Source organism: Aulonocara sp. 'chitande type north' Nkhata Bay, linkage group LG4 (assembly GCF_057382095.1).
Source record: "Aulonocara sp. 'chitande type north' Nkhata Bay isolate Kocher_YH1m ecotype deep benthic linkage group LG4, A_spYH_male_GT1.1, whole genome shotgun sequence".
NCBI classification, from domain to species: Eukaryota; Metazoa; Chordata; class Actinopteri; order Cichliformes; family Cichlidae; genus Aulonocara; species Aulonocara sp. 'chitande type north' Nkhata Bay.
Window position 1 is genome coordinate 7951973 of NC_141347.1, and position 17667 is coordinate 7969639.

A 17667-nucleotide genomic window follows, 5' to 3' on the forward strand; every position below is an offset into this window, starting at 1 on the left:
ACTTGTTTGAATCTTGAGGTACTTTCATTTTCATTTAAAAATAAGCCAAAAATAGTCCTCACTTTACATGAGGTCACACAAAATACTAACCTAACAACTACATATTTTTTTATAGATAATATTTATAAAACATCTATTAACACACTGAACAACAATGAGCTCATGTCATTAATCATTGTATATATATAAATGTGCCTCTGTTAATTATTTACTTGAACATGAACATGTTATATATGAGCTTATTAATCAAGAAAAAACATTTATATCTGTTTATAAATGATACACTGAGAAGGACTAATGCTTTATAAAGGATGAATTTAAATGAAAAGAAAACAGAAGTGTTGGTGTTTGGACCCAGTGGTTCCTGCGAGTCCTCCTCTGTTGATTTGGGACCCCTGGAAGTCTATTTTAAACCTGTTGTTATCGACCTTGGTTTTAAGTTGGACAGTGATTTTAAATTGGACAACCAAATCAGAGCAGTGGTAAAGTCCAGTTTTTATCATTTAAGGCAAATGGCAGGAGTAAAATCCTTTCTTTCGAGGCAGCACTTTGAAACGGTGATACATGCTTTTATTTCTTCCTGCCTGGACTACTGTAACTCACTCTATGTGGGGGTCAGTCAGTCGTTGCTCTCACTGTACAGCACTTTGTGTCAGCTGTGGTTGTTTAAAAGTGCTTTATAAATAAAGGTAATGATGATGAGGTGATGATAAGCACTTACTAGTAGGGATGGGTATTGATAAGATTTTTACGATTCCGATTCCAGTTTCGATTCTGTTTAACGATTCGATTCTTTTTCGATTCTCTTATCGATTCTTTTTTTTAAAAAAGGAGGACACTAAGGTCGATTAGCTTAGAACTTTGTTTTATATCTTCTCTTTGAACAAGATAGAAATTTAGGAGTTACATGGCCTTACAAACCCAACAGGGAGATCTTAAGAGATCCAGCCTACGGCTCTTCAGTGGGGTGTCACAGGGTCCCCAGGAAACAAAAATTGTAAATGTAAAATAATAAAATAAATATTCTTCTGTAGCAATAACAAAGTATAACATAAATGATTCTGTAGCAATTACACAAGAATATCCAGTAATGTCCCTGCCTACAATTAAACGCATTCACTTACCGAAAATCATCTGCTGTGACAAATGTGTGCAAGCCTTTGACCACAAACTGAGTCACTGCTCGGTGACATTCGTCTATCCCGGCCTGAAAGGAGACGCTACCGGTAGACTGCAGCGAGAACTGCCAGCATCTGAGCCAGACTCTGTCTCATCATGGTCACCTAAATGCACAGTGATGGCAGGTTTTGTAATAAGGCAGATCACGCTAACATAATATGCACTGTTGTTGATTATTTACCTGCCGCATTAACGGGAGAGGACGTGCAAACGTTACCGCTGCTGCTGGGTTGAGATTCACGAGTCCGGAGCGGAATTAAAAACACGACATTCATTTCAGGTCATCGCGTGTTTTGTGAGCAAATGCTTTTGCATATTCGTCGTGTTTCCTCCCTTAAATGAAACATCTACTTTGCAAGTATTGCAAGTTGCCCTGTTGTCATCCGTTCTCGTAAAGTATAACCAAACTTTTGAGCCGCCATGTTTCCTGCCAGGTAAATGACGCTCCGGAACGTGGTGACGTCATTCGGGGCGACTGGAATCGATAAGGGAATCGTTTGCAAAAATGGCAAACTATTCCAAGGAATTGAAACAGTGGGAACCGGTTCTCAACAAGAACCGGTTTTTGATACCCATCCCTACTTACTAATTCCTTACTATTGCTTAATAGTGTTATCACACTATTAACACTATATTATTATATAGTGTTACCCAGTTTTTATTCATCTTTAGTGACATATATAAGCTGTTTAATTGTACACAGGGCCAAAAGCTGAAGGAGAAACTAACACCTGTACTGAATCTACTGACTGAGAGTTCTCGGGTACACAGGGAGACGCGTCACTACATACGGCAAAAGGTAAAAAAAAAAGAAAAAAAAAGTACAAAATGGAAACTGTATCAGCAATTTTTTATCTAACCTCAACATTTGGAATAGATCCTACCTCCACTGAGGGATGTTGCCATCAGACCTGAGCAGGACAGCTCCCTCAGAGGCCAGCTGGTCCGCCTAATGACCCACGTTGACACAGATGTGAAGGATTGTGCTGCTGAACTGCTGTTTGTGCTCTGCAAAGAAAATGGTATAGTTGCAGTTTGCAAGACTAACTGTAGTGATGGGAAAAGTCAAGTTTTCAAAGGACTCTATACAGTCAGGTGCGAGTTAACACAGTGCCAAGAAGAACAAACATCAGCAGTAATCTTAGAGCAGATTATTATTATTATTATTTATTGTACAATCTACTGTACAATATAAAGCGCCTTGAGGCGACTGTTGTTGTGATTTGGCGCTATATAAATAAAATTGAATTGAATTGAATTATTCTTCCCAAGAGCTGACATTCTATCCAATTTACCCCAAGGTCAGACAAGCTTTGAGAAATTCCAGAAAAACCGAGGAGCTACATCTCAGATCTTACAGGCCTCAGTTAACATGTTAAATGTTAAAATTAGCAGTACAATAACAGCAGACAATACTATTAGATGTAAGCAGTTATGTATGGAATGGTTGGCAGGTGAAAGTGTCTTCTCTGGAAAAAAAAAAAGAGCCCCTGGTATTTCTCCAGCTTCTTGTGTTTCTTCTTCCTGATATTGCTGTCATTCTGAACCGCTACATCCATCACTACGGCCATTTTCTTCTGTCTTCCACCACTATGTCCGGTTGGTTAGCCATCACCATTTTTTTCTGTCTGTTTCTGGAAGTCCAACAGGATCTTAGCTCGACCATTCTCCACCACCCTTTTGTCCTCAGGACTTCCAGGCCATATTCGGCACAGATGTTTCTGTACACTATGCCGGCCACTTGGTTATGGCGTTCCATGTATGCCCTGCCTGCTAGCTTCTTGCACCCTGCTGTTATGTGCTGGATTGTCTGACGGGCAAACTCAGAGACGTGGCAAGAATGAACTCAGAACTAACTCGTTAAACTTAAATCATCCTAATAATATCAAAACACTCGGAAAAGTACAAAATTAAATAAATAACTAAATAAAGTTGAAATGCGGGGATTCATGTGTGGGCCATTGAGTCATAGGCTGTCTTGTAGTCGGTCCAGGCAGTGCACATTTCAGTCTGGTACTGCAGTCTAGGACGACTGCTCGGTCTACCAGCAGCTCATGTTTGGCCCCTCTGGTGTTTCTGCCTATCCCTTTCTATGCCATGCTTATGTATTGAGAGCCATGTGCCTGTTCATCTTAGCCTCTATGGTGCCCGACAGGAGCTTCCATGTGGTACTGAGGCAGGCTATTGGTATTTGGTCCCTTCTGGTCGCTTCTGGAGGTCCTTGGGTAACAGAACTGTGGCCTTCAGTTAGCCATTCTGGGTGTCTCATCCATTAGCAGCTGGGTCATTTGTGCTGCCAGATGCTCATGGAGTACCTGAACATCTGGGGCCTGGTTATGTCTAACTCTTTTTACTGGAGACCTGTTCTTGGATGCCTATCACTGTGATATATATATATATTTTCTTTCTTTAATTCCTGTCTCGCCCCTGCGGGCAGTCTATCCTTCAAGCTTGTGTCCTCTACCAGAAGCCTGGGAGGCCGAGGGTCCTGTGCAGTAGGTTAGCTGTTTCTAGGACTGCGCTCTTCTGGACAGAGATCTCCAAACTTGTTCCTGGGATCTGCTGGATCCGCTCACCTAGCTCCAAGTGCTCCGATTACCACTGGGACCACTGTTACCTTCACCCTCCACATCTTCTTGAGGTCTTCTCTAAGACCTTGGTGCTCCTCTTAAGTACAGGGTGGGCCATTTTCCTCGAGATGGGTGGTGACCATGGTGGCCATTTAGAAGTCATCCATCTTGGATACAACTTTTGTTTTTTCAATAGGAAGAGGGCCATGTGACACATCAAACTTATTGGTAATGTCACAAGAAAAACAATGGTGTGCTTGGTTTCAACGTAACTTTATTCTTTCATGAGTTATTTACAAGTTTCTCTTTGTTCACAGCCATTGACATGTCGAAGAGGTTAACACGTGAGGAACTTGAACGCGAAATTGTGTTGATATCTGGTGAATGCAGTAACCGGGTCATTGCAGCAGATTTCAGTGCAAGACACCCTACGAGACCACCCATCTCCCATGCTACAGTCAGCAAACTGCTTGCTAAGTTTCGTGAAACTGGTTCAGTGTTGGATTTGCCAAAATGTGGACGCAAGAAAACTGTCACTAATGAAGAAACATCAGTGTCTGTCCTAGCTTCATTCAGCAAGAGCCCACAGCGTAGCACTCGCTGCATGTCACTGGAGAGTGGCATCAGTCAAACATCCCTTCGGCAGATATTAGCTACTCACAAATGGCACCCTTACAAACTCCAGCTACTGCAGCATCTCAGCGAGGATGACCCAGATCGGCGCACAGAGTTTGCAGAATGGGCAAAACAAAAATTGGAACAGGACCCTCAGTTCACGCAGAAGATTTTGTTCAGTGATGAGGCAAACTTTTATGTGAATGGTGAAGTTAACAAACAAAACCACCGCTGTTGGTCTGACACTAACCCACATTGGATGGATCCCTCCAAGACTGTGGGAACAACAAAAGTGATGGTTTGGTGTGGTATATGGGGCACAACGATAGTGGGTCCATTCTTCATCAATGGAAACCTCAAGGCCACTGGATATTTGAAATTGCTACATGATGATGTGTTTCCCTCTTTATGCACTGAAGCTGGCACGTTCCCTGAGGTTTTCCAGCAAGATGGTGCACCACCACATTATGGTTGCCAGGTCCGAGCATTCCTAGATGAACAGTTTCCTGGAAAGTGGATTGGTCGTCGTGGGCCAGTTGAATCGCCCCCAAGGTCTCCCAATCTGACCCCCTTAGACTTTTATCTTTGGGGTCATCTGAAGGCAATTGTCTATGGTGTGAAGATACGAGATGTGCAGCACCTGAAACTACAGATACTGGATGCCTGTGCTGGCATTTCTCCTGCGGTGTTGCTATCAGTGTGTGAAGAGTGGGAGAAGACAAGTGACAATCCAACACAATGGGCAGCACATTGAACACATTTTATAAGTGGTCAGAAACTTGTAAATAACTCATGAAAGAATAAAGTTACGTTGAAACCAAGCACACCATTGTTTTTCTTGTGACATTACCAATAAGTTTGATGTGTCACATGGCCCTCTTCCTATTGAAAAAACAAAAGTTGTATCCAAGATGGCCGGCTTCTAAATGGCCACCATGGTCACCACCCATCTTGAGGAGTTTGCCCCTCATATATACTAATGTGCCACAAACAGGACTTTAATATCACCAACCATTCCCATTTTATTACGGTGTATCCATATAAATGGTCCACCCTGTACTTTTGGTCTAATCCACCAACTTTCTCATGGAGCAAGCTCTTGCACCAGACTGAGGGTAATTGATGGTCTTTAATATTTCTCCCATTTCCATTTAATTGCACCAGCAGTTGTTACCTCCTCACCAAGCTTCTTGCTAATGGTCTTGTATCCGATTCCAGCCTTGTGCAGATCTATAATCTTGTCCCTGATATCCTGATACAAACAAACAAACAAACAAACAAACAAACAAACAAACAAACAAACAAACCATGAAAACTGTAATAACTTTAATTTTTCAATCACTTCCACTCTTCTGTTAATACCTATTAACACCTATTAAAGCATACTGACGGGCAGGTTTAGGACTGAATATAAAGGAAGTAGCTCAAAGGGCAGCTTTATTGTTGGCACTCACAGGTAAAACCAATAGAAATACTAACAAGGCTGGAAAGGAGCCAGGAATGCAAACACAAACACACAAAACAAGGGAACACTTTAGAATTGAAAGTGAATTAAAAATAAATAAATAAATATGACAAAAGATAAAACACATTTCAGAAACTTACATGGAAACACTCACTGCACAGTAGGAAATTATTTCATATGGAAACACTTTCTTCTGTGTTCCCTTCACAGTCAGCCGATTTGTCAAATATACTGGATATGGCAATGCTGCAGGGCTGTTGGCAGCTCGGGGACTGCTTAATGGTAGAATGAGTTCTAGTAACAGCCAGTACTCCAGCGACTCAGACTCAGACACAGAAGAGTACCGAGAGGCCAAAGCCAAGATTAACCTGGTGACTGGCCGGGTAGAAGCAGACCAGCCTGATCCAATGGAGGGCATGACGGACGAAGAGAAAGAAGAGGAGGCACGTCACCTCATCAGTATGATCAACAGACTGTCACGGTGAGTGTGTTAATAATGCAGAACACACAGTATGGTTAAAGAGAAGCTTTCATTTATAATGATGTATATGCTGTTTCTTACTCAGTGAACAAATCATTCAGCCAATGGGTGTGACAGCAGAGGGCAGACTGGCTCCACTTTGGGGCCAAATGAGTGACTGCACGCTGGAAGAAGAGGAAGAGGAAGAATTGAATCTCATGCCAGAGGGGGGCAAAGACAGTCAGATGGAATAGGATGATGTAAACAAAGAGCGAGGCAGAGATGCTAACACACGTATATCCAGTGTTGGGAAGGTTACTTTTGAAATGTACTCCACTACAGATTACAGGATACATGCCCCAAAATGTTGTTTGCAATGTATTCTATTAAGTTACTCAGTGTGAGTAATGTATTCTAAGTACTTTGGATTACATAATATTGTCATGCTTTTTACAACTACGTAAATATACTATTACTGAAGGCTACTCGCAAACGCGCTAACATTGCTAGCTGGCATTAGCTGGGGTTAGTTCATAGACTGCATTCAGAAGTGCACATTTGCAGCTAGCAGGTTGTTAATGCTATCCAGCAAGTCTAACTGTCTATGAACTAACCTCAGCTAACGCCAGCTAACAATGTTAGCTTGGTGACGAGTAGCCTTCAGTAATAGTAGTAAATCACACATAATCCAGGTAGCTACCAGAACTAAAACAAGCTAGCTGCAGTAGGCTAATGTTAGTTTTTTAAAAAAAAACAACTTACTTCCAGATAGGGTTGCCACAAACAATTATTTTGATAGTCGACTAGTCACCGATTATTTTTGCGATTAGTCGACCAATCAGATCATCATCCATTGGACGTAAAACGTACAGCTTATTGCACCAGCAGCATCTGCTCTTATATAACTATCATTAGCTTACAGCTTTAAGTGTTTAAGGTATGTGCAAACTAAAAATAAAGACAAGATGATAGTTTATTAAATTTTATTGAAATTTGCAGATTGTTTCGGTGAAGTTTAATAATCTCCTTGCTATCTAAAATATAACAGGACACCGGAGTAAATTCTCGAGCATCTCACACTTCTGATAATCAGCTGTCTGCTATAACTTTAGTCTCAGCCAAACTGATTTACTCAGGAACAAATAAAATACTAAAAAAAGCCAAACGATAACATTTTAAGTTATCTCAGTGACTCATATGTCATGTTTAACCTGAGAGAGAAAGCTGGCGGTGGGTTTGAAAACTATTAGCCGGGAGTCCGGTGTTCTCGCGGCTCTAGTTAGCCTAGCCCCCGGCTAGCTATCGAGCTAGTGGGTAACAGGCGTCTCCGAAAACGTCGGAGCGCTTTTGAAAATACGTGGTGTCTTGATAAACTGAGCAGATATTTGAGGTTTACACAGCTACATTCTCGCCTGAAATATGTTAAACGTTTATTTTGTGACCCAGAACGAATAATAAGAGTAATATTAAAACTAACTAGCTGCCGCCATTGTTGGAAACTGAGCTGGGCTGCGCTATGAATTCTGGGACACAGCTTCTTCTTCTTCGGGGTTTAACGGCAGCTGGCATCCTTGTACATGCAGTGCTGCCATCTTCTGTTTGTCCGTTATTACACTCTTAAATCCTACTACTTATTCCTGCGTCTTTTGTGATCTTACAAAACTTCAAACGACGCGTCGACTATTAAATCAGTCGTCGACGATTTTGATAGTCGACATAATCGTGACTAGTCGACTAATCGTGGCAGCCCTACTTCCAGATATTTCTTTAGGTTGGAGTCTTTTGACGCTGAGAGCAGATTGGTTGCTGGCAAACAAAGTTTGCATTGCACGCTCAGATTTCACCCATCCCTTTCTTCTCTAAATGTAAATTGGTGATTGCGCTGGCTCCGGGTCCATTGTGTAACTGAGGCCACCAACATTAACAGGACACTTACATTAGAGCCTCTAATTGTGTGTTTTGTTGGAGAATTAGAGAGGGGATAGCCTAACATATTAAACAGGAAAAGACTGCCATGTAATCCATTTATTTCAACAAAGGAACTGCATTCTAATTATCACCTTTTAAACGGTAACTGTAATGGAATACAGTTACTCATATTTTGTATTTTAAATACGTAACGCCGGTACATGTATTCCATTACTCCCCAGCACTCCCCAACACTGCACATATCTGTGTTGAAGATCATTGTTAAAGAGAGATAATCCATAAAGTGAAGGGTATCAGTCACTAGATGGCGAGTGAGCTGAATTTGTTTCCCATGTTACTTTGTATTTTACTATTTTATAGTAACCCTGTTAGCAGCTTTGTAAAAATATAGTTTTTTCAATATGTGTTATTGAATGTGGAAATTGTGTAATGTAAGCTTATAAAATGAAAGCATTTTCTGTATCATTCTATAATACTGTAGAAATCATTACAGTTAGTACACATGCAGAACTGCAGCATCTGATCCATTTATAGAAGGCTTGCATCCTAACAGATGAAGTATTGCTTGAATTCTAAAAGGCACATGAAGTATCTTAGATTAGCTGTACTCAAAGACGAGTGTATAAACATACAATGCTGTCATGTCTTTTTTCTTTCTTCGTCTTTTTTTGGCTATTCCCTTTAGGGGTTGTTAAGGTTCAAAATTGAGGAAGGAGAGTACAAACCACTCTTGGTCCAGAAGCTCTTGGTCAAACAATGATTTTAATGAACACACGTGTGGGAAGACACTCTGTACGCAGACAGCCAGTAGTCCTCAACTTAATCAAAGCATGAACAGATATTTTATAGCATCAGGGTTTGATTTACTGACGCCCCTTCATGCGTCACAGATACATTTTATACATAGATCAGATCAACACCAGAATGACTTTTCACCTAGAAGATCATCTTCTATTTTCATGGCTGGTACTTTCCGTTATCTTAAAGTGAATTGTTCCTCTTTCTTGTCGAGACATAACTAATCTCTCCTCTAAATAAATCTGACTAATGTGTGTGTATGTGTTGACCTCACATGCTCTTTGTGTCACCTCTTAACTGTCTGTGTCTCGTCCTCAAATGCTCTTTCTCAATTCACCTGTTGCACTTCTGAGCTTTCACTAGACCAGAGGCTCACTGAGACTATGTGTATGTCTTCTATTAAATAAATGTTTTAACCAAGAACCTCTACTTAAAAGCTTAATATAAAATGATCTGATATATAAGTGTTTTGTAAGCATGTATTGCAATTCCTTCTATGGCTCCAAGTCACTTGCACAATAGATTGTCCGAACATCGCGCCGAACAAAGCTTCCGACCCCCAATTAATTGACCGAGCTCCAACTCTTTAATAAGCACAGATATGCATTGTGTATAAAATAGTCATAACTGCTTAAGGCCTTCTTAAAGCTATCTGTTACATTGTTAAAGCCTCGTCTTAGCCTGCTGCTCAAAATAACTTCCACTTCTGCAAAACTCTCCAAACCTGTTTCCTGTCAGCCTGTGACTTTTAGCTTTTCTGAAAGACACACACTGTTCAACCCCTGAATGCAATATAAACTCCAGATTATATTATTAATGCAATGGTAATGATGACAATTATTTAACAATAGCAGTAAAATAATTTCCCTGCTCCACAGGGTTGACGCAGTAGATCATCTCCCTTTATGCCACCCGATCCCTAGCATACTTTTCTGTCACACAAACCCTTTGCCTGTCCTCCTACATCCACTACATCCCTAACCTCCTATGAAGGCTTTCTCTTTGCTTCCTGCATGAATCTTTTGTCCAATATATCCACTATCCCTCCTCTGAACATATCCAGACAATCTCAGTTTTGCTTCTCTTACTTTGTCACCAAACCCCTCAACCTGAGCTGTCCATTTGATATACTGATTTTGTCCTCCTGATCACTCTCAACGAAAATTTTAACATCTTCAGCTCTTCTATACTCTATTTTACTTGTTAAGCACCTTGGCATACCCTGGGTTTTTAAGTGTGCTTTATAAATAAAGTTTATTATTTATTATTATTATTCCACCTCCAGCACCTCCTTTGGTCAGTGTCACAATCTCCAAACCATACATTGTAGCAGGTCCTGAATGCCCCTGATGTCATCTCCACCCACTCAACCCTGCATGCCTGCGTCTCTCCTTCACCACTCTTGGGCACAGTCCCCTTGCTTTGGATGGGAGACCAGGAATTTAAACTCATCTACCATAACTGCCACTACTCAAAACAAACATTGCATCTGTAGTGCTCATTACTCACTATAAGCCTTCTCCTTTGCTGTACACCCAGCATTACAACACTCCTGTCCACTTTTTTCATCTCCCTGACTCCCCCACATTTGTTTGCTAACCTCTTCCTTTGAATACTTTGCTGAAATACAAAATAAATAATAATAAATACATAAACAAATGGCCATAGTTTTGTGATTCTGCTGCACTGCTGACACATCTAATATTGAATTTAAAATCTTTTTCTTCAAATATGTGATGGACCTGCAAGAGCAGGAGTCGTCACAGGAATTATTACAAAAATTATATTTACAAAACTAATAAATTTGAGCTCATAAAAGAGGTCAAGGAAACAAAACTGAACTGCAAACTTAACAAACCAAATGACTGCCCAAACAAACATAACTCACCTGACAGGTGGATGACTTAATCTAAGTCATCCACCTGTCAACTTGACCCTCTCCCTACTGTGTTAGTTAAAGCCTGTCTTCCCTCGTTAGCTCCTCTCATAACCAATATTATTCATTCCTCCCTGAACACTGGGATTGTTCCTGAAGCACCGAAAAAGGCTTCTGTTTTCCCAAATCTCAAAAAGCCTGGTGCAGACCCCAATAACTTTGATCATCTTCGCCCTATATCAAATCTCCCCTTTATTTCAAAAATTCTTGAAAAAGTTGTCGCCGCCCAGCTTCATTTACATCTCAATGACCATAATCTCTATGAACAATTTCAATCTGGTTTCTGCCCCAATCATAGCACAGAAACTGCTCTGTTAAGGATTACCAATGACCTTCTGATGGCAGCTGATTCTGGTCTCCTATCCATCCTCATCCTTCTTGATCTTAGTGCGGCGTTTGATACCATTTCTCACAATATTCTCCTGAACCGGTGAGCTTCCATTGGCATTAGTCATACCCCCCTTGCCTGGTTTACCTCCTATCTCTCAGACCGCACTCAGTTTATCCAACTTAAATCCCATTCTTCAGCTCTCTTTCCTGTTTCTGCTGGTGTGCCCCAGGGTTCAGTATTGGGGCCTCTTTTATTCATTATTTATATGCTTCCTCTTGGTCATATATTCCGAAAATATAATATAAATTTTCACTGTTATGCCGATGACACCCAGCTCTACATTCTTTCTAAACCCAATTCATCCCTCCCACCTTCCTCCCTCTCGGACTGTCGTATGGAGATTAGATCCTGGTTCTCCTCCAATTTCCTCAAACTAAACAGTAATAAAACTGAAGTTTTACTTGTTGGTTCACCATCTATCTTAACCAAATCCCACAGCTTTTCCATTAACATTGAAAGTTCTCCCACCCTTCCCTCCCCTCAGGTTAAGAGTTTGGGTGTCATACTTGATAATACTCTTTCATTCCAGTCTCACATTAATTACATAACACGGTCTGCTTACTTCCATTTACGTAATATTCACCAACTCCGCCCCTTCCTTACCCCCCATGCTGCTGCCATCCTTGTCCATAGTCTTATTACGTCCCGTATTGATTACTGTAATTCCCTCCTATTTGGTCTCCCTAAAAGGTCCCTTCATAAACTCCAACTTCTTCAAAATTCTGCAGCTCGGGTCATAACTTGCACTCCGTTAAGTGCTCATATTACCCCAGTTCTTCAGCAGCTTCACTGGTTGCCCGTAGAAGCCAGGATAAATTTTAAAATCTTACTTCTTACATACAAGTGTATCCATAAATCTGCTCCTTCATATTTGTGTGACCTGCTCCATATCACCACTGTTTCCCGCCCTCTCAGATCATCATCTGCTATTCATCTTACTGTTCCGTCCTCACACCTCATCACTGTGAGGAACAGAGCTTTCAGTCGCTCTGCTCCTTGGCTCTGGAACTCTCTTCCTCCTGCACTCAGAAATATTGACTCCCTCTCCGTATTTAAGACACAGCTCAAAACACATCTGTTTAAACTGCCTTATTCGCTTTAATGCTGATTTTATCTGTTGTCACGCTCTGTTTTGTAATTTTAACTTATTTTATGTATTTTATGACTACTGTTCCTTTTATTAATTGTGTTTTTTGTAAGGTGACCTTGGGTTTCTGAAAGGCGCCCTCAAATAAAATGTATTATTATTATTATTATTATTATTATTATTATTAAACATGAAATGACACACAAGGCTGATCAGACCACTATGACACACGAGGGGTAACTAAACAAAACACAATTGTAAACAACAAACAATGCAGTATAGTCTGGTTTGTTAATAAACTAAACACCAAAGAAAAAAAATCAAAACTACTGAACCCTAATCTCAAATATTTAATTAAGTACAAATACTTTGTTGTTAATTAAAGAAAACACACATTCTCCCATTCAACAGGAAGTGGTAGTGCGGTCCAGTTATCCCTTTTTGTATTTAACAGCTTCAAAACCTGTCGACCACCTTTTGTCTGGCAACTTCCAGGGATCATGGCAGGTAAGAAGTAAAAGAAACAAAGGTTAGTCAAAAATCAAGTTAATGAAATAGTATGAATACATAAGTAAACTAAATGTGCACGCTTACAAATAGAACAAATGTATCCAAACCAGTCATAAAACTTATTGGAAAGTAAAGTGTGTTATTGTGTTCAAATAAAGGAATGAAAATACACAAGAGCTAGCGACTTTAGAGTGTAGCCATGGGTTTGGCCATCACAAAATACAAGGTCAAAATCAGGCCCCAAATAAAAAAACTAACAAAAAACAAACAGTCCTAGTCCGAAAAGGGTTTGGACACAGTGTAAAATGCTTTAATACAGATGATGTCTTTTTCAGGGAAGACTGTGGTGTGTCTGCATCATGTTTACATATAAGGAGCTTTGCATGATAGAGCTTCAGCTTGGATTGGTGGATGTCACGGTGAACTGTGTTCCCAGACATTTTATTTCCAAAAGTGTTCCTGAGGCTGTGCAGTGCAGTTCTTGGTCCTTGCACACAGATATTTCACCAGATTCTCAGAAATGATATTATGTGATGTACCCGATAAGATATTGTCTTGGCAATTTTAGATTGAGGAATATGTTACTGAAATTGTTTCACAATTTCTAGATGCAGTTTTCTTGCAGACTGATAAATCCCTGCTCATCTTTACTTCCAAGAAAAACATTCCCACAGTTACTCGGTCACATAGACACCAGTCTGATAATGAAGGGACACAAAGTGGTTCATGACCTTGAACACAGCTTACAGTCTGTGTTCCTATCTTCATACACCAGGGCTATGTACATACCATCCACTAATTGTTACGTACTTTGTGTGACCTTAACTAAAGCAACGACCAGGTATACCTTACAAAGGATTTATAAAGGAAATTTTTTCACACCAGCCTATTAATCAACCAAAGACCCAGACAGACTTTTAATTCATTTGAAAGCCTGATGCTTAGCCTCGTCCACCCCAGCTGTAAAACTCAGAAACCAGTCTTACTTGTTATCATCTATCGTCCACCTGGGCCTTACACAGAGTTTCTGTCTGATTTCTCGGACTTTTTATCTGATTTAGTTCTGAGCTCAGATAAGATAATTATTGTGGGTGATTTTAACATCCATGTAGATGCTAAAAATGACAGCCTCAACATGGCATTGAATCTGTTATTAGACTCAATTGGCTTCTCTCAAAATGTAAAAGAACCCACCCACCACTTTAATGGTAAATGGCCTGCATTTGTATAGCGCTTTACTCAGTCCCTAAGGACCCCAAAGCACTTTACACTACATTCAGCCATTCACACACACATTGGTAATGGCAAGCTACATTGTAGCCACAGTTACCCTGGGGTGCACTGACAGAGGCGAGGCTGCCGGACACTGGCGCCACCGGGCCCTCTGACCACCACCAGCAGGCCAACACGGGGTTAGTATCTTGCCCAAGGATATTTGGCATGCAGCCAGGAGACAGCCTGGGATTGAACCACCGACCTTCTGATTAGTGGCTGACCTGCTCTGCCACCTGAGCTACAGCCACCCCACTTTAATCACACTCTAGATCTTGTTTTAACATATGGCATAGAAACTGAACATTTAACAGTGTTTCCTGAAAACCCTCTCCTGTCTGATCATTTCCTGATAACATTTACATTTACAATAATTGATTACACAGCAGTGGAGAGTAGACTTTATCACAGTAGATGTCTTTCTGAAAGCGCTGTAACTAAGTTTAAGAATATAATCCACCCACTGTTATCATCTTCAATGCCCTGTACCAACATAGAGCAGAGCAGCTATCTGAACGCTACTCCAACAGAGGTCGATTATCTTGTTAATAATTTCACCTCCTCACTACGTACGACTCTGGATACTGTAGCTCCTTGAAAACTAAGGTCTCTAATCAGAAGTACCTGACTCCATGGTATAATTCTCAAACACGTAGCCTAAAGCAGATGACTCGTAAGCTGGAGAGGAAATGGCGTGTCACAAATTTAGAGGATCATCATTTAGCCTGGAGAAATAGTTTGCTGCTTTATAAGAAAGCCCTCCGCAAAGCCAGAACATCTTACTATTCATCACTGATTGAAGAAAATAAGAACAACCCCAGGTTTCTCTTCAGCTCTGTAGCCAGGCAAACAGTCAGAGCTCTGTTGAGCCAACCATCCCTTTAACGTTAACTAGTAATGACTTCATGAACTTCTTCACAAATAAAATTTTTATCATTAGAGAAAAAATTACCAGTAATCATCCCACAGATGTAATATTATCTACAGCTACTCTTAGTACCATTGATGTTAAGTTAGACTCTTTTTCTCTAATTGATCTTTCTGAGTTAACTTCAATAATTACTTCCTCCAAACCATCAACGTGTCTTTTAGACCCCATTCCTACAAAGCTGCTCAAAGAAGTCCTGCCATTAATTAATTCTTCGATCTTAAATATGATCAACCTATCTCTAATAATCAGCTATGTACCACAGGCCTTCAAGCTGGCTGTAGTTAAACCTTTACTCAAAAAGCATCTCTAGACCCAGCAGTCTTAGCTAATTATAGGCCAATCTCCAACCTTCCTTTATATCAAACATCCTTGAAAGAGTAGTTGTCAAACAGCTAACAGATCATCTGCAGAGGAATGGTTTATTTGAAGAGTTTCAGTCAGGTTTCAGAGCTCATCACAGCACAGAAACAGCTTTAGTGAAGGTTACTGTGATGGCATGCCACACATGGTAAGCTCCACACCTCACCACCAGTTGATTCACCTTAGTTTAATTTAATTTGTTTTGTATTAGTTTGAATCCGTCAAAGTGTGTTTTCGCCGCTGCTGAGACAGAATACCTGGGCCATGTCATCGGCAAGGGGGTTATCAGGCCACAGGTCAGCAAAATCGAGGCCATGGAATCATCCCCCCTGCCCCAAACAAGGAAGCAGCTGAGATCCTTTTTGGGCATGGCAGGTTTCTATCGTCGTTTCATCCCTCAGTTCTCCAACAGGGCAGCTCTGCTCACAGACCTGACGGGATCACGCTCTCCCAATTACATCCAGTGGACAGAGGAGGCAGTGGCAGCATTTCATGACATCCAACAGTCACTAAGTAAGCAACCGGTTTTGTACAGTCCCAACTTTGATGAACCGTTCATATTACAGACTGATGCTTCAGATCGGGGCCTGGGAGCTGTCCTCCTTCAGGAAACCATGGAAGGCCGCCATCCAGTGGCTTACATCAGCCGGAAACTGTTTCCACGGGAAGTTCGGTATTCCACAGTAGAGAAGGAGACCTTAGCGATCAAGTGGGCCCTGGACTCCTTCCGCTACTATCTACTGGGAAGAGACTTCACCTTGGAAACTGATCACAAAGCACTCCAGTGGCTTGAGCAGATGAAGGACACAAATGGGCGAATTACCCGCTGGTACCTGGCCTTACAGCCATTCCGATTCACTGTCCACCACGTATCAGGCAAGGAGAACCTTACTGCTGACTATCTCTCTCGCTGTTCCAGCGAGAGCTCTGAAGAGGGGAGGTGTGTGATGGCATGCCACACATGGTAAGCTCCACACCTCACCACCAGTTGATTCACCTTAGTTTAATTTACAGTCACTACTTTAAAATATTCTATTTATTGTTCAATATCGTTTCTTTATTAAATGTATTTATTTTTCCATCACACCTTCCAATGTTTATATGGCGTGCACACATATTAACCTTGCAAGGTCAAAGTTCTGTTTTATGTTATATTAATACATCTATCTTTGTTTGAGTTACCTGGGGGTTGGCTTCTCCTGTCTGGCAAAAGGTGTGGCAAAGGGCTGCGAGACCTGAAGTACCACTGACAGCCTAATTGGATTGCACCACATGCTTCATTGCCTGGGGGGTGTTTCATGTTTGTTTCATTGTTTTGTATTAGTTGGTTATATGGCAGCCATCTTGTTTTCCCCCGTGTGTGTCATTTGGTTTAGCTAAACCAGTATTTAAGTTTCCCCCGTGTGTCATTTCAGCAGGTCAGTTTGTTATATGTTTGTTTGAGGTTTTGTTAATTATTATCTTGAGTTTAGTCTATTGAGTTGACCTCTTTTATTGGTCTGCCTGTTTAAGTTTTGGCTTTGTTAAATATATTTTTGGGTCAATAAAACTCCTTTTTTGAATTAAAACCACCTGTGTCCTTTATGCTTTACTGCTTGGTCCCTGACAGTTACAAATGATCTTCTTATGGCCTCTGACAGTGGACTCATCTCTGTGCTTGTCCTGCTAGACCTCAGTGCAGCATTCGATACTGTTGACCATAATATCCTATTAGAGCAATTAGAACATGCTGTAGGTATTACAGGTACTGCACTGCAGTGGTTTCTATCATATCTATCTAACAGACTCCAGTTTGTTCATGGAAATGGAGAGTCCTCTTCACACACTGAGGTTAATTATGGAGTTCCACAGGGTTCAGTGCTAGGACCAATTCTGTTTACATTATACATGCTTCCCTTAGGCAGCATCATTAGAAGACATAGCATACATTTACACTGCTATGCTGATGACACCCAGCTCTATCTGTCCATGAAGCCAGATAACACACACCAATGAGTTAAACTGCAGGAATGTCTTAAAGACATAAAGACCTGGATGGCCGCTAACTTTCTGCTTCTTAATTCAGATAAAACTGAGGTTATTGTACTCGGCCCTGAAAATCTTAGAAATATGGTATCTAAGCAGATTCTTACTCTGGATGGCATTACCTTGGCCTCCAGTAACA

General features: G+C 40.9%; 1 protein-coding gene across 2 annotated transcripts in view; it reads left to right on the forward strand.

Moving 5' to 3' along the window:
• LOC147331903 (chaperone Ric-8A) overlaps positions 1 to 10289 on the forward strand; it is a 22870-nt gene extending 12581 nt beyond the window's left edge. For both annotated transcript variants that reach the window (XM_086288233.1, XM_086288232.1), the window contains exons 11-14: positions 1883 to 1978; positions 2057 to 2201; positions 6040 to 6310; positions 6396 to 10289. In XM_086288233.1, coding sequence (XP_086144359.1) covers positions 1883 to 1978; positions 2057 to 2201; positions 6040 to 6310; positions 6396 to 6543 — 660 coding nt within the window. In that variant the 3' untranslated portion in view covers positions 6544 to 10289. The remainder of the gene's footprint in view (positions 1 to 1882; positions 1979 to 2056; positions 2202 to 6039; positions 6311 to 6395) is intronic.
• Positions 10290 to 17667: the final 7378 nt, after the last annotated feature.